Source organism: Orcinus orca, chromosome 14 (assembly GCF_937001465.1).
Source record: "Orcinus orca chromosome 14, mOrcOrc1.1, whole genome shotgun sequence".
In the NCBI taxonomy this organism is placed as follows: domain Eukaryota; kingdom Metazoa; phylum Chordata; class Mammalia; order Artiodactyla; family Delphinidae; genus Orcinus; species Orcinus orca.
In genome coordinates this window covers 51,874,568-51,899,826 of record NC_064572.1, presented here as the reverse complement: position 1 = coordinate 51,899,826, position 25,259 = coordinate 51,874,568, and the positions used below count along the sequence as shown (strand labels likewise).

Below are 25,259 nucleotides of genomic sequence, written 5' to 3'. Positions count from 1 at the left end.
GGGTCACTGGATAATCTGTTGTCTAAACTGAGACAAATTTGAGAGTAAGGGGGACAGTTGTTCATTTTAATTGTTGATTGTTAATATTTATAGTGGGACAACAGACATAAGCCTGCACTGTCCTGGCAAACCAGGATGTATTGTCACTCCAGAGAGATGGTGTTAAACCATGAGTGGGGTGGATGCTCTTCTGTCTTCAAGAAATTCCTGCTGGCAGCTAACTTTCTTTAAAGACCTGTTTCTTGGTATCTCTCCTCCCCTTAGACAAAGTACCATATGTGAAGAGAGAATGGGGTATATTCTTTTTCTTGATTTCCCTCTCAAAATAGGAGAAACGTCCACAAGGGAGAGGTGATGCAGAAGAGTTCTATATTTTATTCCAGGCACTTTTGAATGCATGGAGGCTCTGCTTTTTACTTTTTACTTCTAGATTGGTTATGAACTTCTCTTCACTATTAGCTAAACTATAAGGTGTTCTTTTACCTTTCCTACAAAACTGAGGGTAACTGGGGATGCATAAAGTCTGCCGTTTCCCATAAATGAGTCTGTGTGTTCAAGGTATACATTGCTGTCCCTATTGAATTTGTTCATTCTATACTCTGTATCAACATTGTAAGAAAAAGCTGGCTTTTAAAATGTTGGACATTTGGGGGGCAATAGAATATTCTGTACCCATTTTTTATTGAGTAAAAAAAAATTTTTTTTAATGTTTTACTCCATAAGTAAAGAGATAGGTATGGAGGTCAGAAAAAAATCTTATTTTCCTAATAGTTTCACTGATTACAGCAGGACTTGCTTTGCTTTGTTCTAATGTTGGCAAACACAAACATACAGTTTGTGGATACTTTACACTTTCTATGAATATGTTCTCATTAAACTGAGAGCATTTTCAAGATGTCACTAGAATGAAGTGAAATTTCAACATCAGATTTGACAATCAATTTGACAAAACCCAGTAGATAACCGTTGCCTTTCAGGTAGGAATGTCTGTTGCCTAGTTTCTCTTTCAATAAGTATTTTAAAATTCCTCAATTATGCTATTAGTATTTTCTCTTAAAAGTGTTTATCATAAAGTTCACTTATGGTGTCATATTTGAAACTTAGTTTTGTCTTTAGCAGATGTCTCTACAATATATAAAAATATATCTACAAAATATAAAAACCTAATTCTTAACCTAATTCTCTAGGTTAAGTTGTAGCTATGTTTTCACCCCCTGGAAACTTCTATATGAGTGCAAGGGGGGAATACATGATCATGGCCTTGTGTGAATATTGGGCACATTGTTCCCTTTTAGTTGTAAGTTACTTTCAGGAAATCTGGGACAGGGCTGGAGTTGCACAACAGTAATAAACTTTATCAAACTTTGTAGCTTTGAATACAAGACAGTTTACTGAAAATCCTAACTTTCTTTATTGACCCTTATTCTGCCAAGGCACCCTGGAAAGTTTCCCTATCCCCATGAATTCAAATTGTGACCCAGCTGCCCAAGAAAGAACGATAAGATAGTCATTTAAAAATATAGCGAAAATTAACATAAATTAAAAATTATATTGAAGCAATATTTCTGAAAAGCTAATCTGTGTGATTGGAAGAATGTTTTTTTAAAAAAACTTTTATGTAAGACTAAAATTTCCTGCATAGCTATTAGCAATACGTAGCTATAATTTAATTTCCATCCATCATTGGAAAGTTAAACACCTGTGGTTTGGAAATACGTTCTCATTTGTTAGATATTTTTTGAAATACGTTCTCGTTTGTTAGATATTTTTTGAAGTCAGTGTTTTCTTAACACGAGGTAGCTTTCTAGCAGCATTTTGGGTGCTGTCACCCGAATATCGTGTGGTTTGGCGTGATACCAGGTTTGGGTGGGGATGGATGGGTGTGGATAGTCATCTAGGAAAATTATGTTTTGTGGCAGTTAAAGGCAGTTCTAGCTAAATTAATGGGGTGGGAGAGGAGTATAGCAATTTAAGAAGAGGAAGCATTTTTATAGATAAGAAATTGATATCTAATCTCACTGCTGTTTCATTTCCTCCTAAGTAACATAGGGCTGATTTTAATTCTCATTAAGCTATTAATTACCCAAATTTAGAAACCCAATCCTAATTTACTAGATGTTTCTAATTATTGGTTTGGGTATTTTGTTGTTGTCACTTAGTGGGTTGACTCATTTTAATTTTGTTTCTATGAAGATTTTCTATTAAGCATTAAAGTAAGAAATAGAAAAAGAGATATTGGTACACAAGGTATGATAGGTATTAAATAAATGCTAATTGGGCTTCCCTGGTGGCGCAGTGGTTGGGGGTCCGCCTGCCGATGCAGGGGACGCGGGTTCGTGCCCCGGTCCGGGAGGATCCCGCGTGCCGCGGAGCGGCTGGGCCCGTGGGCCATGGCCGCTGGGCCTGCGCGTCCGGAGCCTGTGCTCCGCAACGGGAGAGGCCGCAACGGTGAGAGGCCCGCGTACCGCAAAAAAAAAAAAAAAGTGTTAATTTCTGAAGTTCAAAACTATAAACGTAATGCAAAATAAACCTTTGGTTCTACACTTGATTTTTTTTAAAATCCCAATTTTTAAAGTTTCAAACTCATCATAACAGGAGTTGCTCTACATTACTTAATTTGGGCAAAGGCAATGCAAACATATGGCATGGCGAACACATTGATACTTTCTATGATTTATGTTCTAAATGGAATTCTCTAGATTTTACTAAAGTAAGATTTCAGCAAAAAATAAAATCACATCTACTCACTTGAATAAAACTAGTTCTCAGGAAGTAAATGTTATGAATACTTGTGACTATTTTCCTTGAGCAAGTAATGAGATGATATTCCAGTGGTAATTTTCTTGATACTTTGCTATTATTGTATATTTATGTCTCTGCTCTTAATCTTTTTAAAAAGTGATTATGATTTCATCTGGAATAATGATTTTTTCTCATAAAATGATTCCTGTATTAACTAATTGTTCATTTTGATTAAATTTAAAACTCCTCTGTATCATACCTTCTTTTTTGCATATACTAGATATGCAGAGTGCCTTTTTATGTTTATTTTCAAAGATTTTAAAGAACATTAAAACTTCTGTTCTTGGAATTTGGAATGCTTCTTTGGGCTGATTAGCAATTTGCCTGCCCCCACTGTAATTACTCTCCTTGAGTATGAAAGCAGATCTGTGGAGGACTGTAAATTTGGACCTAAGAATTGCTTAAGGAGGAATGTTTCACTTTCTCATACTTAGAATTAGTTTGGCCCAAGAGTTAGTTTGAAGCCAGTATGAATTATATTCACATTCATACTTCTCATGAGATGAACATATGTAAAAATATCTGGCTGTCTATTTTAACTTAGACAATTTTTCTTGCATTTTTCTATTTAATAAAAGTGAAATAAAAAAGTATTAAAATACCAGCTTACCCTTTCCCCTCCCCATATCCTCAAGTTCATTCTCTAGTAGGAGAGAGTGGCATGGCCATATATATACTACCAAATGTAAAATAGATAGCTAGTGGGAAGCAGCCACATAGCACAGGGAGATCAGCTCCGTGCTTTGTGACCATCTAGAGGGGTGGGAGGGAGGGAGATGCAAGAGGGAAGAGATATGGGGATATATGTATATGTATAACTGATTCACTTTGTTATAAAGCAGAAACTAACACACCATTGTAAAGCAATTATACTCCAATAAAGACATTAAAAATAAAAAGTATTAAAATAGAGTGGAAATACAAAGAATACAGCAGTTCCCAAACTTAGTTGTACACTTGAATCAGCTAAGATCTTTAAAAACAATCAAACAAACTGATGTCCGGCTCAGATCCCAAGACATTCTGATGTAGCTGGTATGAGGTGTGACCTTGGCATTGGCAGTTTGAAAAGCTCTCCAGGTATTTCTAATGTGCAGTCAAGTCTGGGAAACACTGTCCTCGGAAATATGAAAAGCAAAACAAAGCTGAAAGCATGAGGCCTTTCAGAGTTTCAGCTGTAGCGTTGAGGCCTTTGATATCAGATTGGAGTTAGTAGAACAGAAAGGTTACAAGGACTCTTAATTGTTGTTGGAATTTACCTGATTTCCATTGGAATCTGGCCTGATTTGGGGGTCACAGAATTCCATTCAAGAGTTGACAGATTTTTCTATGCTTTGGTGTTTATGTCTTCCCTTTAGTCTTGCAGAATTTTACAAAAGCCAAGGGAAATGGAAATCTAGTACTGTATGTCTTAAACCACTAATGAGACTGGAGCGGTAGTAATAGGTATTTTGTGTTTGGACTTTGATTATTTCTGTTTTGAACAAAAAGCCATCATTTATAAGTATGGAAAGAAAGCAGTGCCTTCTCCCCAGTTTTTGTAGCACACTCACCTCAGATGTTCTAGGGAAGAGACCCAAAACTCTAGGAGATTTTGATAAATAACACCCTTGCTGAATATCTGAAAAATTGGCTTCTAATAATAATCAGTGATGGATATAAAGTTCTCCTGTGATAACTTCAAAACCAAAGGACTCAGATATGGTAAAGCTGTCTGATACTGATTGAAAGTAAAAGGAAGAGAAGGCGGTGGATTTCTCGTCAGATTTAGTATAAGTGGGTTAGATAGTCCAAGGCTGAACCCAGGTTAATAACTGTCTCTGAATGCTGGATGGTGGGCTGGGTGCTACAGAAACATCATAGAAACGAGAGTAAATCTTCACTCCTCCCTTTGAAATGACTTTTCATCCAGTTTGCTGAATAGCAAAAAGTATCATAAATGATATGCTGTAGATTTGATTTATTTTTTTTATGATATTGGAGATGAGCAAAATGAGATTGAGATGAAAGTAAATCAATATGGACAAGTCAAAATGTTTAAAATGAGAAAAAGTCATTTCAAGTTGGCATGACTATTATGGTGTGGGCATCCTTAGGAAGCGTAGGAGTTCTAGGGAAAAAGAGGTGTGGGCTAATGAGTTTAATAAATGGTGGGCCTGGATTTGTCTTAACAATAGCTGTAACATATCACATCAATTTCCTAGTCCCCAGGGGCTGCAGGGGATGAGAAGATCCTGACCTATGACAAATTGACTGGATGGAATTTTCAGACTGAAATGATGCTGACTCCATTAAACCTTGGATAATCTCTCAGGAGGTCCAGGCTGTGAATATGCCTCATGCAGTGGGCAATGGGAAATGTGCTTTGAAAAGCATCTCCTACTGTCCCTCAGCCTTTTGTGACTTTGTGTATTACAAATGCAGCTGTAAGCCAGGGGTTAAGACTCTGGAATTACTTGGCCCCCTTGGTTTTACTGGTTGTCCAGGTCTGCTTAGCCCCTGAAATCTTGCTGGCTAAAAGATCTCTCTCCACTCTGTCAGGGTTTGTAAACATACTCCCCAGACACTCAGGAACCTTGGAAGAACAACTTTGGGGGGCAATTGCTCTTTAGCTTCCTGTTAGATAAAGGGCTCCTTAACATTGGATTTCATTAGAAATAAAGTTCTCATATCATGATTCTACAGTTAGTATCAATGTAAGCTGTACAGTCTCAGGAAAGGCATCACTCTGGGACAAGTATTACGTGTGATCATTAGGGGACCGAGTTAGAGGTGTATTTCTTCTAGATTGAGTTTTGTGTGTTTTATTCTTAAAAGAAAGATGTCTTCAGAAGGTTCCATAGCCATCCCCTTGGGCAGTCACTGCAAAAGTGGGGTAGACCTCATACGTTGCATACGCTGCTAAGTCTTGTCCCAGGGTCACCGCTTGCTTGAGCTGGGTTGCAGACACAGATGCAGCTGCGTTAGGGACAGCATAGCCTGGAGGAGAAGGCAGAGAAAACTTCATGAAAGGGATTCGGATTTGCTTCCTTTTGGCTTACGGTCTTTAGGAAAGATGAAAATTTAACGTATTGCTTAAAGCCAAAAGTTAACGTGTACATTTTAAAAGGTGCCCTCAGGGGATGTAATATCTGGACTCATTGATTAGGGAAGAGTCTTCCTCAGAGTGGGGTCGACCATTTATATCAGAATCGTTTCACTCTTAGAAAACTGGCAACATGGGGGATAGACCCCAAGAAACAGAAACTTGACAGAATGCGGAGCTGATTAAAGTTTGATGTCCAGGACTTTTTCAGAGGGTCTCAGAACTTGTAAAGGAGGGGAGGCAGTTGATGGGTTGGCAAGGAGATCGGGGTGGGCCCTGTGGGTCTGGTTCTGCTGCATCCCCACCCTCACCTAAATAGAATATTAAAAACCATTGCCTTTACCCAGGGAGGTTTGTAGGGACTGGGTAGACCAATAGGAGAAGTAGTTAAAGTTTTAGCGTATTTCTATATAGCACCATAAAAGCACATACCTAGGGTGTCCACATTTTGGTCTAAATGGATAGGACAAACAATACCTCACCCCACCATCGAGCTGTGTTTGATGTATGCAGAGGTCTTAGTGCTCGTCCTTACTGTCAGAGAACTAAGGGGCTTGAGTGATAAGGAAATACTCATGTGCTTTTGTATTGCTATCATGTCTAGCTGATTAATACTTTTGAAGAAAAGAGCATAATAGCTATTATCTAAAAGCAGTATTTCCCTGTTAATGTCTTAGACCCAAATCTGGTTATTTCTGAGATGATCCCCAAATTGTGAAAGAGGATGAGAAAAACGGAAAAAGTATACTTAAGCAGCAAATGGGGACCTGATTTTAAAAAAGAAAAGAAAAGAAAAGAAAGAAAGCACATTTGGTTTATGTGTTGTGGAAGTCTGCCTAAACCCAGGCACATTGATTTCTTTCTGGTGGCTTCTCAGGAAGTGGTAGTGGGAAGCTGGCTGGACTATTTGTAAAAAAATTGAATCCCCTCCTTGGCTCGTGCACTTTGGGCAGTAATGCTGACTAACGTGCTAGTGAAGTTTGGTACATTTTCCAAGGATATGAGAAATATGTTAACAATTACTTTCATAATTTTGGAAACAGTATTTCTAAAGTAAGTAAGTGAAATATACGTGTATGTGCATGTGTAGCGTAGGTTTTACCTTTAGGGATTTTGAAAAGCAAATTGAATTTTCTTTTTCAATTTGGCTAATTTCTAAAGTACCAGAGCATTTGTGTTTTAAATAGATTCTTCCCTTGGAGCCTGTTATTCTTTACTTGACTCCATAGCAAGTTATAAAAGATCTTCTCAAATTCTTAGGCATTCCCGAGGCAATTCTCATGCTCTAAATAATTTTTTATTTCTTGTAGGAGCAAATAAAAGTGAGGATAAGATAAAATATTTTTGGGCAAAGAGCAAATCCTTTCCAATGTAAAAGCAAACTTTAAAATTCTCCTGGCAGAGGCTCATTTATTTTTATAGTACATTAATTTGGTGTCTTTGGGGTACAGCTTTCTGCAAGACAGGGCCTTAACTTTTTGCAAGAACTGAGAAGCCTGGCACAAGACACCCCGTTTCATGGAAAGCAAGCACGGCATTACTGCAGCACAGCCCAGGAAGGACCTGGCCCTCGGCAGCCGTTGCCTTGATAACCTCGAAGGGGTGCATCACACATCTTCTCCACGTTCTAAGAGCAAAGCTGGAATTGAGGTCACATTTGTGTGGGAAGCATGCTTAGTTTCGGCTCCACTTGCCAGGATGGAGGCCACATTTGCAAGTTTTGAGAAATAAAAGGAAATGAGAGCCAGCTCAGGTGTTATGGATGTGACGTATATAGCAGTTCTCATACCTACACAGGACCGATATATGAATTAATCAATTGATAGGAATGTCTTATTTCTAGGTCTAGTCAGAACTCTCTGATTTGGGCTTATGGGAGGAGGTATGCCAACACAATGACAAGTCAGAATGACAGATTTCTTCGAAAGAACCTAAACTTTTATTACCAAGAAAGAGTGGAGTTGCTCAAACTAACTGCTGAGGGAAAAATTTCCAAAAGAAATTTCTTGTCTGGTCCTCTTTAATCTCTAGAGGATTCATTTTTAATTAGTAGCATTTGTTGTAGGTACATAATAAATGGGGAAAAGTCTTTTAAATGTGACCCTGAAGGCATGTTGATCTACAGACAGACTTTAAGTAATCAGCATATGCCCCAGACCTAAATTATAGAACAGATAAAATGAGCCTGATTAGCCACTTATTGAAATGGTCTCTCTTTTTTATTTTCTCCATCTCTCTCTCTCTCTCTTTCTCTCTCTCTCTCTCTCTCTCTCTCTCTCTCTCACACACACACACACACACACACATAGAGTTTCTGTCTTAAAATAATTTTTAAAAATCCGATCTACACGTTTCTTTCAGAAAGCAAAGCAATACAAGTAGAATTGAGTAGAACTGAAGATTAGAATTGGGGAGGGAGTCCATGGATTGCTTAAAAGCTGATTGGCCTTGGCCAAATGACTTAATCTTTCTCTTGGTGGTACTTGGTTTCTTCATCTGTACAATGTGCGTGATGATAGAACCTGTTTCTTGTGGTGTCACGAGCATTGCTGAGATAAGTCAGTGCCTGGCACATAGTAAGAGTTCAAATAAACATCACCCACGAATGTGGTAGTAGTAGAATGTAGTAGTTCTAAACTCTCTTACTAAAAGTAAAAACCCAAACAAACTAGAAGCAGAGAGATTGATTCATTTAAGGTCACACAGCTGCTTATAGCTGACCTGAGACTAGACCCTCCTCTGCTGCCCAGCTCAATTCTCTTGCCTTGTTAATGGCTCGCTCATCGGGCGAATTCTTTTTGGTCACAGATGGTGTAAATCAGATTTATTGTAGTTGAAGTTCACAGATAACTCTGTGAGTCCATGGTCCCAAAGAGGGTCTCCCAAACACTCTCTGCAGGGTGCCATTTCTGGCATTATTTTTCCATACCTGGAAATGCGGTAGCAGAAGCGGCAGCAGCAGCTGCGGTCTGGGCATCGGCTCCATCGGTGGGGATGCCCAGGGTCTGCAGGGTGTACTCGGCTGCATATGTCTTTGCTTCATCCACATAGGCACTTAGCTTCGGGGGTGTGAAAGGGTGGCTGGAAAGCAAAGTCAGTCAGGGTGTGCATTTTAAACTTATGTAGCTGAGACAGGTGAAAACCTAAGGCACTGTTCACTTTTTTGATCGGATAATGGAATTTTGCGTGGGGACCTATCACTCTCTGCTTTTAAAGCTTCCAGATATACATACATGTTGGAGCATTTGTGAATGGACCTAGAACATCGGTGGACGATGACATTCCTGGAGCGTACTTGCAACTCGTTGTAAGTTCTTTCTAATGTATGTGTGAAACAGGATGGTTCCTAAAACATGTAGAAATGCAGGCTCAAGGTAAAATTGAGAAGGTGATAACCACTAATAGAGAGGTTATAGCTTTGGTTCAAAACTTAAATGGCAGGGCATGGTGTTATTAGGTATAAAAGGGCAGTTTCGTATGGTTCAACCCAAATACTACACAGATAAAAGGGTGGGCTATAGTTTTCACTTCTATTACACTTAACATCTGCAGTTTTCCATTGGTTGGTGAGAGTACACAGTCTTCATTGTCTATATGAAATTTAGGGGCTTTGAGATGCTAGTCTCATGGCTGTCACATATATCCCAAATACACATCTCAACGTTTGCACTGAATGAAAAATGAGTAGGTTGTAGACTTGAATATTTATCTTATTTAGATAGTGATAAAATACACTTAATTCACAAGACTCATTCTAAAATCGAAATGATTAGGAATTTGGAGAAGTTACACACATGACAGGATTCTGGCTGGACAGGGCAGGAATAGTTATTTTGTATAAGAAGAGTTGTCTTTGATCTTGTCCAATGGCAGAGTGCAGCTGATATACAGGTTGTCCCCAGTTATTTTTCTGACAAACTTCTTCTAATATCTACAAGAGCAAAAAAAAAAAACAACAAAAAAAGTGACTTCCCTTCCAAATATCACATTTGCATTATTTCTCTAACTTTCAGGTTTTTAAACTTGAATCTTCAGAGTTTAAGCAAATATAAGAAGAGATAAAATGCCACATGGTTTAATGACTCATAAAATTTAAGATGAACTCAATTTGAACTCCATTTAAAATGTTGTGTCTATTAATTCAGGAAAATCATTTTCACACCATTTATTCTAATACACTTTTAGTTTAGTCCATTAGCTCTAACTTTTTACCAATAGTTTAATGTACAATTTGTTTGGTATATTTATTCCGTTTTTTAAAAAATTGATATTCCAGGGCTTCCCTGGTGGCGCAGTGGTTGGGAGTCCGGCTGCCGATGCGGGGGATGCGGGTTCGTGCCCCGGTCTGGTAGGATCCTGCGTGCTGCGGAGCGGCTGGGCCCCTGGGCCGTGGCTGCTGGGCCTGCGCGTCCGGAGCCTGCGCGCCGGGCCACGGCGGTGGGGGGCCCGCGTACCGCAAAAAAAAAAAAAAAAAAAAAAAATTGATATTTTAGCACTGTGTAGCTGGATTTACTCATTATTACCCTGAATCCTTCTGTTTATAATGGTTTAGAGAAAATAACCTAAGGATTTATTCCTATTTCATGTCATTTGTCATACGGTTTTAACTTTACATTTTCATAAAAATAGAGTTAAAAAGTTTAATGGGTTAGTATTTATTGATGAACATTAATAGAGGGGTGTTGAGGGGCTTCCCTGGTGGCGCAGTGGTTGAGAGTCCGCCTGCCGATGCAGGAGACATGGGTTCGTGCCCCGGTCCGGGAAGATCCCACATGCCACGGAGCGGCTGGGCCCGTGAGCCATGGCCGCTGAGCCTGCGCGTCCGGAGCCTGTGCTCCGCAATGGGAGAGGCCACAACAGTGAGAGGCCCGCGTACCGCAAAAAAAAAAAAAAATAGAGGGGTGTTGATAGTTGCAATGTCTTTGTTTGGCAAAACACCACTTCTGGCTATTTTTATGATCTGATTTTTGGAATCTTCCTTCATGCTTCTTTCCTCTGTCATTACTCCAAACCAAACCTTGCCTGAAGGCACATATTTTCTTCATGCCGAAGCCATTTCTGGTGGCCCACAAGCCCTGATGCTCCCATTGGTCAGCAGATCCAGTAAACTGTGCAAAACAGGGCGTAAGTCCTAAAAAATAACTCTTGGGACAGAACAGTTCCCAGGTTGAGTCTGTGGAATTTCTTATCTCATTTGCTCTAATGCTTATCCAGCTGTAATAGCATGACATTTTCCAGTTTATTGAATTTATAGATTGCTCCTATCTCCTCTATTAACTGTTGCTTCTTAATACTCTTAGTTTTGTAGCATCTCTTGTCATCTACAAACTGTTCTCTAAGGTTCCTGGGCAATAGTCAGTTACTTGAGCGGGCTGATATTCTGCCTGCTCGTTTGTGCCCATTGTGCAAACACATGTAAAGGATTCCAGCTCTAACTTCTGACTCTGCAGGGCAGCCTCCTCTTCTTGTTGGAAGTTCATAACTCCACCATGGAGTTGTCCAGGCTCCATCTATGCTGGTTGGGGGTGGCATGGCCCTTGATTTCTAAGATGCAGTTGCAGAAATTCAGAGACAAATTAATTAAGAAAAACTTTCATTAGTTGATAGAGATAGTTACTCATATGTTACTGTATATATTTTTTTGGTACATTTATTTTATTTATTTTTGCCCACGTTGGGTCTTCGTTGCTGCGCGCGTGCTTTCTCTAGTTGTGGTGAGCGAGAGCTACTCTTTTTTTTTTTTTTTTTTTTTTTTGTGGTATGCGGGCCTCTCACTGTTGTGGCCTCTCCCGTTGCGGAGCACAGGCTCCGGACGCACAGGCCCAGAGGCCATGGCTCATGGGCCCAGCCGCTCCGTGGCATGTGGGACCTTCCCGGACCGGGGCACGAACCCGTGTCCCCTGCATCGGCAGGCGGACTCTCAACCACCGCGCCACCAGGGAAGCCCGAGAGCTACTCTTTGAGGTGTGCAGGCTTCTCATTGAGGTGGCTTCTCTTGTTGCGGAGCATGGGCTCTAGGCACGTGGGCTTCAGTAGTTGTGGCACGCAGGCTCAGTAGTTGTGGCTCACAGGCTCTAGAGTGCAGGCTCAGTAGTTGTGGCACACAGGCTTAGTTGCTCTGCAGCATGTGGGATCTTCCCGGACCAGGGCTCGAACCCGTGTCCCCTGCATTGGCAGGTGGATTCTTAACCACTGTGCCACAAGTGAAGGCCCCATATATTACTATAAAGCAGGACCAATTTCTAACCTGGATTTAATATAAAACCAGAGATCATTACTCATGCTATGGCAGTTCTTAGAACTATTACACAGAATTTATGACAATGATTATTTTTTATTTTCTAAAAAATATTTCTGGGTATCCTAGTACTTTAATTAGGTTGTTTATCTTAGGTTTTAACCCAGGATAGATTGGATTGACTAGCTTTTGTGTTTTCTGAGCAAAGGTCCATCATGGCACTTACGAGATTTTATTGTAATTATTATGTGTCAGGATCCTCTCACTGGATTGCCGTGTGATTTTTGATGGCAAGGGTTGTGTTATATTCACTTTTCCATCCCCAGCACCTAGCACAATACTCGGTGCATAATGCGTGCCCCCCATATGGTTTTTGAACAGACACATGATTACTATTTACCACTCTGATAGGCATCCCTTAAAAAAGAATTGTATGGGGAGGGGTAGCAGAAACTGTAGATGAGCTAATTTGTATGTATAAGAAAGCCATTAATACACCAAAAACAAACAAAAAAACCCAGTCAAGATGAGATTTTAGAAAATCAAGTTTTCTACTTGATTGCAATCATAAGGCTACTCCCACAAATTTGGGGCTTATACCTTTGGGTTGGGAGTTGGGAATTTTCCTTTAGGATATGCAAACTGTCACTCTGAACAACTGGATATTGATTATTCAGCCAAAGTGTCTCTGCAGAGAGTCCAGCATGTACTGCATGTCCAGAGGGGACAGTGTAAGGGTTAACACAGATCCTGTTTTGTTTTATTTTTAACCCTGTTGTTCAGTTTCCGTACTGGAACAACTTTTATAACTTTTAACTTTCCGATAATAAAATCATAGCCTCATGCAGAAACATGGAAACTTAGAATTGTGAAGTGAAAGCAAAAAATTTACCTTAATGTTACTGCCCAAATACAGTCATTGTAGATGACTTGATTCGATATGGCTGATGGCATCTTATAGTTAATATGAGTAATGATACACCAGAGATAGCACAGTGTTTTCTCTTAGACACAGGGCTTCCAAGGAAAGATGTTCTAAATGATCTGTTCATTCCCTGTCATGAGTGCTCTTCATTTGCCAACCAGCCTTGCTTCACTTTATTCTCATTTAAGGTATTGGTTGATAATTCTTGGTAGTGCTCAGAATCCTTGCATTTCAGTGGAAGATTACTTAAGATGTCAAATTTCATAATTTTAAAAAAAAGAGTCTAAAATGAAACAATTGTACTCAACACCCACTTTTCTCTCACAGTACATTATGTTGATTGGCCGCTATATCTATTTAATAAAACAAAACAAAACAGCAGCTGAAGTAGGGATCAAGTCAAATCCTTTGACAAATGGTGAATGATGGTCTTTGGCCCAACTTATACAAACTATCCAAGCTATCTCTGGAATAACGTTACCTACCTGTGGAGCAAGTTTAATTCCTTGGGGTTTTAAAGTGACAGGATTCATTGGGGTGAGCTCCATCCCAGGCAAAAGATCATAGAGTTTGTCTTCTCTCTTGTCTCCTTTGACCTGGTATCCTCGACCCAGGCCTGTGTAAGCCAAATAGCCACGGCCGCCCAGTCCTCTCACTCCCGCAGCCCCTACAGGTACATTCATGTAAATTTCTAGGAATGTAAGAAGGCATTAAACCGAATCAAACCACCAGAAAATCACCCTGAATCTTACTGTAATGGAAAAGTTAGCCCAAGTCACATTGATTATTTCCCTGAAGACAGATAGAAAACTCCAGGATTCTAATGTAATGAAACTCAACATAAGATAGGGTTCACCACAGGTGTCCTTTTTTTTTTTTTTAACTGTCTGTAGAAGAAAGCAATACTATCAAAGCTATGGATAAGTACACGTGCAACTTTAAAGCTTTGGTACAGAGAAATTTTGCAATTTCTCTCTTCAGTTAACCTTTCGTTGACATTTTTCTGTAGACTAATAAATGTTGGGAATGTATTTATTAAAACATCCCAGCATAATATGACCACATGTATTAAAATAAGTCTTGCCTTTTTGTCTTTGATCAGTAAATTAGAAATGAATTCTAGTTTCCCTAATATTCCATTCGTGATGGCCTGCTGGAAAACCAACATTTAGAAAATGTGTTTTAAAACTCACCATTTTCTCTCTTATATTCTATCAATGTGAGGCTTAAATTTCCATTGAGTTTCATTAATAGATTCCTTTTGATTTTTTGTTTTGCCACATTGCTACTTTGATTTCCTATTGGTGGCATAAAGAGATAAAAAATTAAATTGATTACCCTTCATCCATGAATATCATTCATTGATTCCTTTCTTGTTATAAGACAGGTATTTTTTCCCTTGGAGTGAAGTTTGTTTTTTTCCTACATTACAACTGGTTGACAACTTATACTTAATGTAGGGATTGTTTAATGATGTGATTTAGATTATAAATGTACAGTGTTTTAATGACATAATTATCAAACCTATAGACAGATCATCTTGAAGGAAATCCTGAAGATTTCTTTTACATTACAATTTTGGGTGGAGTATTATGAGTATGGAAATTTTAAGGCTGTTGAAGACTAGAGTTCCTAGGATGGTCAATTCAGTTCTCCTGAAAAATAGTAAAACACAGTAAGATAATTGTTTTCACAGTAATCTGGACATGCCCCTTTGCTTCTAGTCAAACCCAAGAATAGAATTAAGTACACAGTTTGCTGTTGAATTGCTCAGACTGGTGTCATATTTGGCAGACAGATCTGAGATTCTGTAGGCATTGGTTCCTAGCAGAACCACTCTGAAGGATCCCATTAGGCAGAGACAAAACAGTTTCTTGAAAATAAAACATGCTTTCCTTATCTTTTACATTTTTTGAAATAACTGAGCTCAGAAAACTGCTTGAACATTTGGAATTCTCACAGGATTCAGCAGGAAAACGTGTTGTTTGGCAGTAAGATTGAGGTCGCGTTTTTTTTTGTTTTTTATTTTTCTATTTGGACTTTACTATTTGTTTCCTGATATCCTGGAGAAACAAGTTGATTTCCTTAGTAATGTGGCTTTTTAGAAGGCATAGCACATATTTCTTGGGGGAGATCAGATGAGAGCATCTCATATATCTGTTAAATATATTTATGATGAATTGTGATTTATATATGGATGTGATGGCACTGACTCATCATCCAATACTCATGTGTCTTGATATTTGAGGTAACTGGTTTCCACTGAACCATACTGCTCTCAGTTGGAAGTTTTGTAATGAGTCACATATGACTCCAATATGGTAGTACAGTGATAAGGAAGAAACTAATCATTGTAGACCCGAGTTTTAGTTTGTACACATTTTACGGGCCCATGCAAAGATCACATGTGTACATCAGACTCATTTATACTATGTTCCGACCAAGTTTTTTCAATAACCAGTTGTAATGTGAAAAAAGATTCATATGGAAGGAAAACTATTGATATAATATTTGATTTTCAATAAACAATTTTCCAGTTCTTGTCTCCCAGTGGACCCGTCCAATTTGTCTAAGGCTATTGCAATACAAAGCATTTGAAATCGCAGAGTTTTTTTCTAAGGCAAGAGCTGATTAATGTTACCTCTAACAGAAGGGGCTCTGATAATGGCCCTGTTGCCAAGATGTCCTTTGGTGGCTGGGAAATGAAGGCTGGGAATTGCTGTGTAGGCCTGGGGGGCATAGAAGACAGGAGCTCCAAGGTAGGCTGTGGTGGGATCATAAACATGGCCCAAGGAGTAGGTGTACTCTCCCTGAAGCATGGTGCCCCTTCCACCTGTTCCTCGGGTGTACCTAACATAACTATCCTTGTCCACTGGTTTGGCTAGGGTCACTTCGATGGGGGACCCATCCAGCACCTGTTTTAGACAGCAAGGAAAAAGCAATGTGAAAAGACATGAAGACAGCCAGGTGTGACTGAGCCCTAGTAACACGTCTCCTTCTAAGTGTTAGTCTAGTTGCTGCTGTGTTTACTGACTGTTTCACTTATATGTGTGAATGGAAAATATTGCCTCTCATATCAGTAAACAAAGGACGTTGCAGCCATTGAGCCATCACATTACATACTCCCCCAACGGTGATCCTGAGGAAACTCAGGATGTGAAAACACAGGATACTGGCCCCAGAGCGCTGAGGTGCATATCAAAGGAATGATTTCAATGAGCACAGACTCTTGCATCTTCCTATACATAGAAAGTGCTAAATTCCTTAACTTGAGATATCTGGCTTTCTTTAACTAACAGTAATCTTTTGGTGTTCCAACCACCTGGTCTTTGTTGCAAAAACTCCTACATATCCTGGCTCTTCTCTTCCCTCTTCGGAGCAATCCCTTAGAGCTATCTGAGAGGCTGTCTCCTGGGCTTGAAGTCCTCAGAATATCCACAGAATAAGACGTAATTCTCAACTTTTAGATTGTGCACTTTTTTTCCATTGACATATGTATCTTATCTTTTCATAGGTTCTTGTTTTGTGTGCCAGCTGAGTTTTCCCTGAGTGGCTTGTTGGTAAATTGCATATAATCTATCAACAGGTTTGACAGTGAAAAATTGGCCACTGTCTATTGACATATTAGTTACAAATGTATTAAGTGAATACAGTTACTGAGACAGAGAATTATGTAATATTTATATGTGATATATATTTTTAATTATCTATTTATGTAATTATTCTAAGAAATTTTAGGTTAATTATGGATGGAATATAATCTCCAGTACCTAGCACAGTGTAATGAAGATAAAAGGAAACCAATAAAAGATCTTACCAATTGTTAACACCTTGGCATGGGCAGCATATCAGGCCTTTCCAGCTGCCGGCCAGGTACGTGTCTTACTTCTTGGTGCAGTTACGCAATAGGTGAATTTTTACTGGAAGAGAAGTGAGGCTTAAAAGTGGGGCCCTACTTAAGAAAGAGGAATCATTGAGGCTACTGCATTGTCCCCTGGAGGCGCTTCCTTATGAAGCAACCTTTTGATCTGCTGAACAGCTGGGAACTAACAAACAGGGATGGCAGGGCAGTGCTGAAGTTTCTCAAGTCAGGCACTACTTAAAACTTGTCCTCAAGAATTGTTGAAGTGTTGTTTTTCTGACACATATTTCTGACATTTTGTAACCAGATCTGGATATTGAAGATAATGGCTGTGTGTGCATCTACAAGTAGGACTTGCTTTTATGTGCTGCCTGCATACACAAAAGATAAAGATAGCTCTCAACAAATACTTGATAGATGGGTGAATTTCATTTCAAAGGGACAAGGTGTTTTGAGGAAACAGTTGGTGGCTCCTTTCAAATAAGAATGTCATTTGTTATAAAGAAAAGAAGTGATGTAAAGCGTTCCTGCAAAAACTCCCTTTCACAGCAGCTCATGATTTCATGAGTGATTCAGTGGCTCCTGCATCACTGAAGTCTGCTGGACAAAATTTGTGCTTTATGGTCATCCTGATCATTTTGGTCAGCCTCTTGTTCCTAGTTACATGTATCTACCCTACTTTTTAGTAGCGGGAGTCAGTATCAAATACGTTAGATGGACCACATGGAGAGATAGAATTCAGCTCATACTCAACTCTATTATATTGATGTTGATGTAATTAGAAGAAACAGACTTGGAGTATTAAAGACCTTGGATGTAATTCTTTGTCTTCGGTCCTGTCTTGAGGAAGATAAGATACCCAGATAGGTCTTTGCTTATAGGAACTTCCATATCAAGAGATGTTTTTAATATTTTAACTGCAAAGTCAAATTTCTTAACTGTAATAGATTCTGTTCTGCATTACTCTGCCCCTCTAACCGTGTTTTAAACCCAGTACTGTATTTCACTTATTTGGTTTAGACGTTTCAAGATCTAGGACAATATCTTATTAACCTGTATAGCCACAAGCCCAGCAAAATTTCTCTCACGTCGTAGACATTCACAAGTATTTACAGAATAAGAGAATAATCACGTGCAAACTTCAATTCATCACCTTTCTTTCCAAATAGTTTTCTCTTCTTGACTTCCCTATCAGCCTTCTTCTGGTCTCCTATATTGAAAACCTATAATGATCTTTATTTCTCACTGCTATATACAATCAGTTGCTTGATCCTTTGAATTCACCCCCCCATAGTCTTGTATAGAGATCTCTCCTACATTCCATTCCCACCCTTATTCAAGCCCTTATTTCTTCCCATTTGAGCGACTATAATAGTTTTTTAACTAGTTCCAATTACATCTCTCACTCTACTCTATGAAACTTCAATTCTTAAGAGGTTAATTTCCCTAAATTGTTAACATGATCATTACTCCACTGCACAAAAAAAACTTCAAAGCCTCACCTTGTCTAATAAATTAAATACAAATATCCATATGTATACTTAAAAACCTTCATAGTTCCTAGGCAAACTTACTTCTGATTTTCCCATACCACATTATAGTTAAATATTATTAAAGTATTTAGTATATATATTTATAATTACACTGAATATGTATTTAACTACATAATACATGTATACATTGCTATAAAAATATCTAGCTCTAAATATATTAGCTGCAAAAATTGGAAACAATTTGAATACTTTTCCATTGTGATTATTCCAATGTAATTATTTAGCATTTAATTTATGATGATCCCTTCTCAGTAAGCATCATATGTCCCTCAAGAATGTTTTCAAATTGAGAAACTAATCTATAAACTGTTATCAAAGTAATAACATTGTTTTGATAATAAATATAATCATCAATGAAGAAGAAATAATGTTTTGCTTCATAGATATGCAATTAAATATACATTAATTTTTGCGCTGCAGTTTTCCTTTTGTGTTTTGGAGTCAGTACTTCCCCCACCCCCCACCAGGATTCAAACACTTCTGTAGGCTCATAAGCCCAGGCCCCACTGTTTCTGAAGGGCCTGTGCTGGGAGACCATTTATTTGCCCTCCAGATCCACTTCCCACTGGTCTCCAGCCTCCCAGCTCCGGGAGGGTGTTCTGCATGGCATCCTCTTCAGAGTCCTGGGCTTTCTGGATTATGATTGGATTTGGCCAATGGAGAGGCCTGGCAGGAGGTTGGAGGGAGAGAAAACAGTGAGTTCAAGCCATTTCTTCTCTTGCCTCTCTCTCTGAGAGGTCGCCTTGGCCTGGACCTGTCCACTGGCCAAAGTTCATTACTTTTCTCAGAGACCTGCTCTTTAGAATCCTGTCTCCTTTAGATTTCCTGTTCCTTCTGTAGCCCCTTGTCCCCTTGGGTTCAGGAGTGGGTGAGCCCCAGTTTCCTGCACTGTCTCTTTTAATTCCCCTACCCCACACTCACATGTTTGTAATTAGTCCCTTTGCCAACTGTCTCCTGTTAGGACTGACTGATGCAAGGTCCGGCAGGTGAAACAGCCCTATGTGCATTAGGTTCGTAGCAAAGCAATCTACTTTTAATGTCTCCAATCATATCTTGCTCTTTCCAAATTCTGTGCCTCTGTCTGAGACTACCTCTCCTTTTCCATGTTTTTTCTTTTGGAATTCTGCCCAACTCTCATGGCTTCTCTTAAATATTATCTTCTCATATCCATGAAGATTTTCTGATTCTTTATGACCCACTCCTCTTTCCTTTCAACATTCTCACCACTTCTTTTTTTTTTTTTTTTCTAAAAAAAACTTATCTGGCTGGACTTTGCAAAAGTTCTGCATACTTGTCTTAATCTTCCAGCTGACTTTTAACCCTTTGATAAACATCTTTGGTTTGATCCTTTTTGTATCCCAACATTATTTAGCATGATAAGTGGTCCACAAAAGCCTTTTAATGTTTATTGGAGTAATAAGTAAATATTATATTGGTTTCTATATACAAATCAGAAGTAAGGATATAGTATCTGAGTTTTCCCCAAACCTTACTCTTGGGAAGGTGAAGAGATTCCAAGGCTTCCAGAGTTTGGAAGATCAAACTCTGAGGGCAAAATGATAACCTTGACATCTTTTTAGATTATCAGCCTCCAAAATCCGGCACTACGAAGGTGATAGTTTCTTTGAAATAGAGAAAACTGAATTGGGAAAAACACCTCGGGATAATCCACTCCAACTCTCTCTTTGTAAAGAAATTGAGGGCCAATGACATGCCCAAATCAGCCAAAATTAGAGATAGAATTGGACATATGAGCCACATCTCCATTGTATTTTCCATCACTTCTCTTTTGTTCATCTTAGATGGATTGAGGCAGCCATGTCAGAGATGGAGGAAGGCTGAGTAAGAAGGACTTGCAGGACTGTTCCCTTGAATAAAACTTCCACACCAAACTTTGATGGAACCTGTACATATTTTTTCTTTGTCCTACATTACCTTCCCATTTAAAGCTTTCATAGCCTCCACCGCATCTTCTCTGTTAGTGAAGTGCACGAAAGCATAGTCTCGGATTTTCTTTACCCTCTCCACAGCACCTGGAAGCAGATTGAAAGTAGCCCCATTAGCAAACCTGAGATAGCATTGAACATGATATATTTAAGCATTTGGCTTCCAAGAATATTTTATCCCTTTTTTTTGGAGACTCTATTTAAGTAAGGAGGTCATTGAAAATATTTCCTGTGTCCAGGTTTAAAATTCTGCACATTCAACAGAATATTTTTTTCTAATTTTTAAATACTACTTATATTCTGCCTTATTATAATTAGTTGTGGATTTGTGTTTCCACTTCCTAGATTATAAGATCTTTGAGGGTAGGAACGGTATCTTGTTTTGTGTATTATATAATATAAAAGATAGTAACTTATACATGGTAAAATATTATTGAGTTGAATTCAATTATTGGTCATATTATAAATATATATTTAGGTAATTACCTTTTAAATTTTATGGCTTTTTCCCCAGAAAAATACCTTGTCTCTTTTGATTTATATAATAAAAAGTGTTAGAGTTAGGAGAGACTTTAGTAATAATTTAATTTTTAATTCATTTTACCTTAATCTATTTATTTTTAACTTAATGATTTGGAATGTAAGGTTCTGATAAGGTATGCGAGATTTATGAGTTCACATAGCTAGGAACTAGAACTCAGATCTCCCATCTGCTTATCTCGAACTCTCTTGATCAAAACAAACAAACAAAAAATAGTTTGTGAAAGAACATCTGAAAACCAAGATAGTTCCTTATGATGCTGTTCATAAAAAGTTGGAAACAATGTAGATATCTACTAATTCTACCTTGAGGTATCTCTTTTACAGAAGCATTCACACATATGCAAAAAGATCATGCATAGAGGTATTAATTATACGTCAGTTGAAATAGCAAAAATAAAACAATGAACAATGTCCAATTTCATGAGAGTGATTAAATTTGGTATATTCTTTTTTTTTTTTTTTTTTTTTGCGGTACACGGGCCTCTCACTGTTGTGGCCTCTCTCGTTGCGGAGCACACGCTCCGGATGCGCAGGCTCAGTGGCCATGGCTCATGGGCCCAGCCGCTCCACAGCATGTGGGATCTTCCCGGACTGGGGCACGAACCCATGTCCCCTGCATCGGCAGGCGGACTCTCAACCACTGCGCCACCAGGGAAGCCCTATTCTTATTAAATAGCACTAAGGAGTCTCTAAAGAGAACAAATAGGCCTATGTATACATGGAAAGATTCAGAGCCTGTTGTTAAATTTAAAAATTTACAAAATAATAAGTATAATATCATAGCATTTGTTTTTAAAAATCCCAACTGGCATACATGTGCACATAAATATGAATACACACACACACACAGAAAGAGAACTGGAAGGACAGATATCAGACCATTAGTAGGGGTTACTTCAGGAATGGGGAGAAGAGTTGGGGAGAAGACAGGGGACTTTGATATTTTAATTTATATTCTCCAGTATTCTACAAATATTAACAAGGCTTATTTATATTATTCGTGTAATAAAAAAATAACAAATCAAACTATCCTATTTTTATGTAGAGGGATTGCTGAATATGTTGATGGTAATGTATAAAAATAAAGTTCTACTGAGATGGTTGACCTTTATATTTTACATTTTATTATGAAATGTTGCTTACTCAATTTTAAAAATAGAACTTTTGCCTAGAGTGAAGGTAAGATGGAAACTTGTTTAACATTAACCTGTTAGTTTAGCATGTAAATTACCACCTTTTAGTTATAGTCTTGGGTATATCTTGAGAGAACAGGTTTTCTTCTATCTTTAGTTTCCCGAGACATCCTAGGATGGGACCCCATGCCAGGGAGGACCAGAAGAGAGGAGAGAAGTCCTCCTTTTCCCCTCTCCCTGTCAAAGTTCAGTTATCTACCCTCTTAGGTTCAAGGTCACAAAGGCAATTAGGCTTCTATTCTATCATGTGGTTCAATGGCTATAAACTGTCTTCCTTTGCAATAATAGTAGTGTCCTAATGGAAGGATAATTTAAAAATATTGCAGTACTTCTCTTCTCTCACCCCTCAGCATTCAACCCATGACTTCTTATGATAGTGGTTGTACAAAGCAAAATGGTCTGGCTAAGCTGAAAATAAATAAAGGTATTTGAGACCATGAATCATGAGACATGTGATTAACCGAACTTCTAACCTGGTCCCTTTATTCCTTCAGTGTCAAGTGGGGTAATTAGTGTGACTTAACCTTATGGCTTATCTTGGAAATTAAGTAAAATGTGGGCCAATGAGGACCTTTACCTTTCCAGTGTTTGCCCCATTCATCCTCCAGTGCCATCCTCCACCCAGGCTCCACTGTTAGCTCCCAGAGGCATTTTGGTATTGTCTTTACCCTAGATCCTACCTAGTGTTTTGTACACAGGGGCTGTAACCGAGTAGGGCCCTCTGGGGCCCCCAGGCACTGAAACCGAGTGGGACCTGGGCACAGAGGATGAGCAAATATTATCAGTCAATTCACACTCCAACTCCTATCATTCTCATTAGTTAGGTGGCACTTCAGATGATAATGGATTTTGATGTTCTCAAATTCTGCTTGTAGATATTGAAATCAGCTTGCATTTTTGAACAGTAATGTCCAGCCACACATGCTTTTGGAAATCTTTTTTTTTTCTTTATTTTATTTATTTATTTTTGGCTGTGTTGGGTTTTTGTTGCTGTGCGCGGGCTTTCTCTAGTTGCGGCTAGCAGGGGCTACTCTTTGTTGCGGTGCACGGACTTCTCACTGCAGTGGCTTTTCTTGTTGTGGAGCATGGGCTCTAGGCACACAGGCTTCAGTAGTTATGGCATGTGGGCTCAGTAGTTGTGGCACACAGGCTCAGTAGTTGTGGTGCATGGGTTTAGTTGCTCTGCAGCACGTGGGATATTCCCAGACCAGGGATAGAACCCGTGTCCCCTGCATCGGCAGGCGGACTCCCAACCACTGCGCCACCAGGGAAGCCCAAGCATAAGTGTTTTTAAAGTATGTTTTGAAAAAGTAATGTTGTCTGGTATGTCCTACCTGGTTTAATATTGTTGAATTCTTTCTCAATCATCTCTTCAGAGGTAGACAGCATTAGGTTTCTTACATATAGGATTTTCACGGAAGACATTGTGTCTTCATCAACTTCTACTTCTGGTTCTGCCCAGTCTACTGCAATAGGATGTCCCCATAACTGAATTCTTCCTGTTGAGAAAGATCACAAGTACGATTAATTATATAGAAATTAGGACATCATCTCAGTTCATACTAATGGACTTTTAAGTTGAACCTTGAGGTCTTGATTGAGCAAGAAGACTAATATTAAAAGAGATGATTATTGATTTTAAGAGACATTTCAAATAAGACCTGGCTAGAAGGGAGTTCTGTATGACAAGAGGCTTATTATAATGATAGGGTATAAACGGAACTCGAACATGGTTTAGGAAAAGAATGGATTTAGGGCTTAGACATAGAGTCTAGCTTCCTGAAGCATTAGAAAGGTCATTAGGAAGTATATCTGCTGCAGTTGGAATCTGAGTGATTAGGTACCACCACTGAGCCATCCAAAAATGGTGCATGTGAAGGGTGGGTAGGGCTCAGGTACCCCTAGTTTGTTTTCGGTCGCTTACACTCGGTCAGAGCTCTGACCAAATATATTCCCTCCTAATTCTTGCTTTGTCAGAACATAGACAACTCAGAAATCTGGAGAAAAAGTTATTATTATTTTCCAAATTAAGACAAAGAGCAATGAAGAGTCTATGATGGGAAATTGAACTCATCTTGAAACGGTAGCTGTTATCCATGACTACATATATATTTATATTCCTATATAACTGCAATTTATTGAGTGTCTTGCACTCCACTCTGTGTTTCCCATATTCTCTCAGTCATAGTAACTCTGTGGGGAGGGGAATGACTTTCCCAATTTTACAGAAGAGGAAATGAGCTTTTGAGAGGTTACCTTACCCAGATCTATTTCACTTCTCCACTGCTCCCTTTTGTTTTTTGTTACTCAACCCCTGTACCCCTACACAGTACAGATCCATGTTGAAGTGATGAGAGTAGGGTGAGGGTCAACTCAATTTCTTAATTTGATTGGAAATGTTTAAATATTACACAAGAGGCAAGTATTTTTAATCAAAATGCATCTTTTTATTCCTTAAAAAACTGTCAGTTGGGGCTTCCCTGGTGGCGCAGTGGTTGAGAGTCCGCCTGCCGATGCAGGGGACACGGGTTCGTGCCCCGGTCCGGGAAGATCCCACATGCCGTGGAGCGGTTGGGCCCGTGAGCCATGGCCACTGAGCCTGCGCATCCGGAGCCTGTGCTCCGCAACGGGAGAGGCCACAACAGTGAGAGGCCCGCGAACCGCAAAAAACAAACAAACAAAAACCAGTCAGTGAAAGCATCTGTGGCATTGACATTCTAAAACTCAAAGGATAGATGCATCCTAATGAGTTAGCGAATCCCAGTGAGTTAGCGGGAGGCTGGCTCCTGCTATCCCAGTTGGCTGGCTACCTTGTTCTGCCTTGTAGCCCAGATGATAGTTTTCTCCATCACTCTTTTCCCCCTCCTTTCCACTCCCCTTCTACATCTCCTTTCCTTTTTATTCCATTCCCTTCCTTTCTATGCTTTACATAGACTTTACTAAGGGTCTTATCCCAAAAACCCTAAGGCTCCCAGGTGACTCTGGTTTCTGTAGCTCAGTGGTTCTCAATCTTGGCCCCATAGTAGAAGAGCTTACAAAAATATGGATTCCACTGTGTGTGCTGGACTCAGGTCCTTTCTACCTGCAAGAATAGACTGTTAAATTTTCAGAA

General features: G+C 39.1%; 1 protein-coding gene across 6 annotated transcripts in view; it reads right to left on the bottom strand.

Moving 5' to 3' along the window:
* Positions 1–5,583: 5,583 nt before the first annotated feature.
* A1CF (APOBEC1 complementation factor) overlaps positions 5,584–25,259 on the bottom strand; it is a 74,202-nt gene continuing 54,526 nt past the window's right edge. For 4 of the 6 annotated variants that reach the window (XM_004285348.4, XM_049696582.1, XM_049696581.1 and 1 more), the window contains 7 exons: positions 23,482–23,646; positions 20,401–20,498; positions 15,692–15,965; positions 13,536–13,741; positions 9,682–9,818; positions 8,817–8,968; positions 5,584–5,781 (listed from right to left, as the gene is read on the bottom strand). In XM_004285348.4, coding sequence (XP_004285396.1) covers positions 5,630–5,781; positions 8,817–8,968; positions 9,682–9,818; positions 13,536–13,741; positions 15,692–15,965; positions 20,401–20,498; positions 23,482–23,646 — 1,184 coding nt within the window. In that variant the 3' untranslated portion in view covers positions 5,584–5,629. The remainder of the gene's footprint in view (positions 5,782–8,816; positions 8,969–9,681; positions 9,819–13,535; positions 13,742–15,691; positions 15,966–20,400; positions 20,499–23,481; positions 23,647–25,259) is intronic. The other 2 variants (XM_004285349.3, XM_012538899.3) reach the window with 1 other exon arrangement.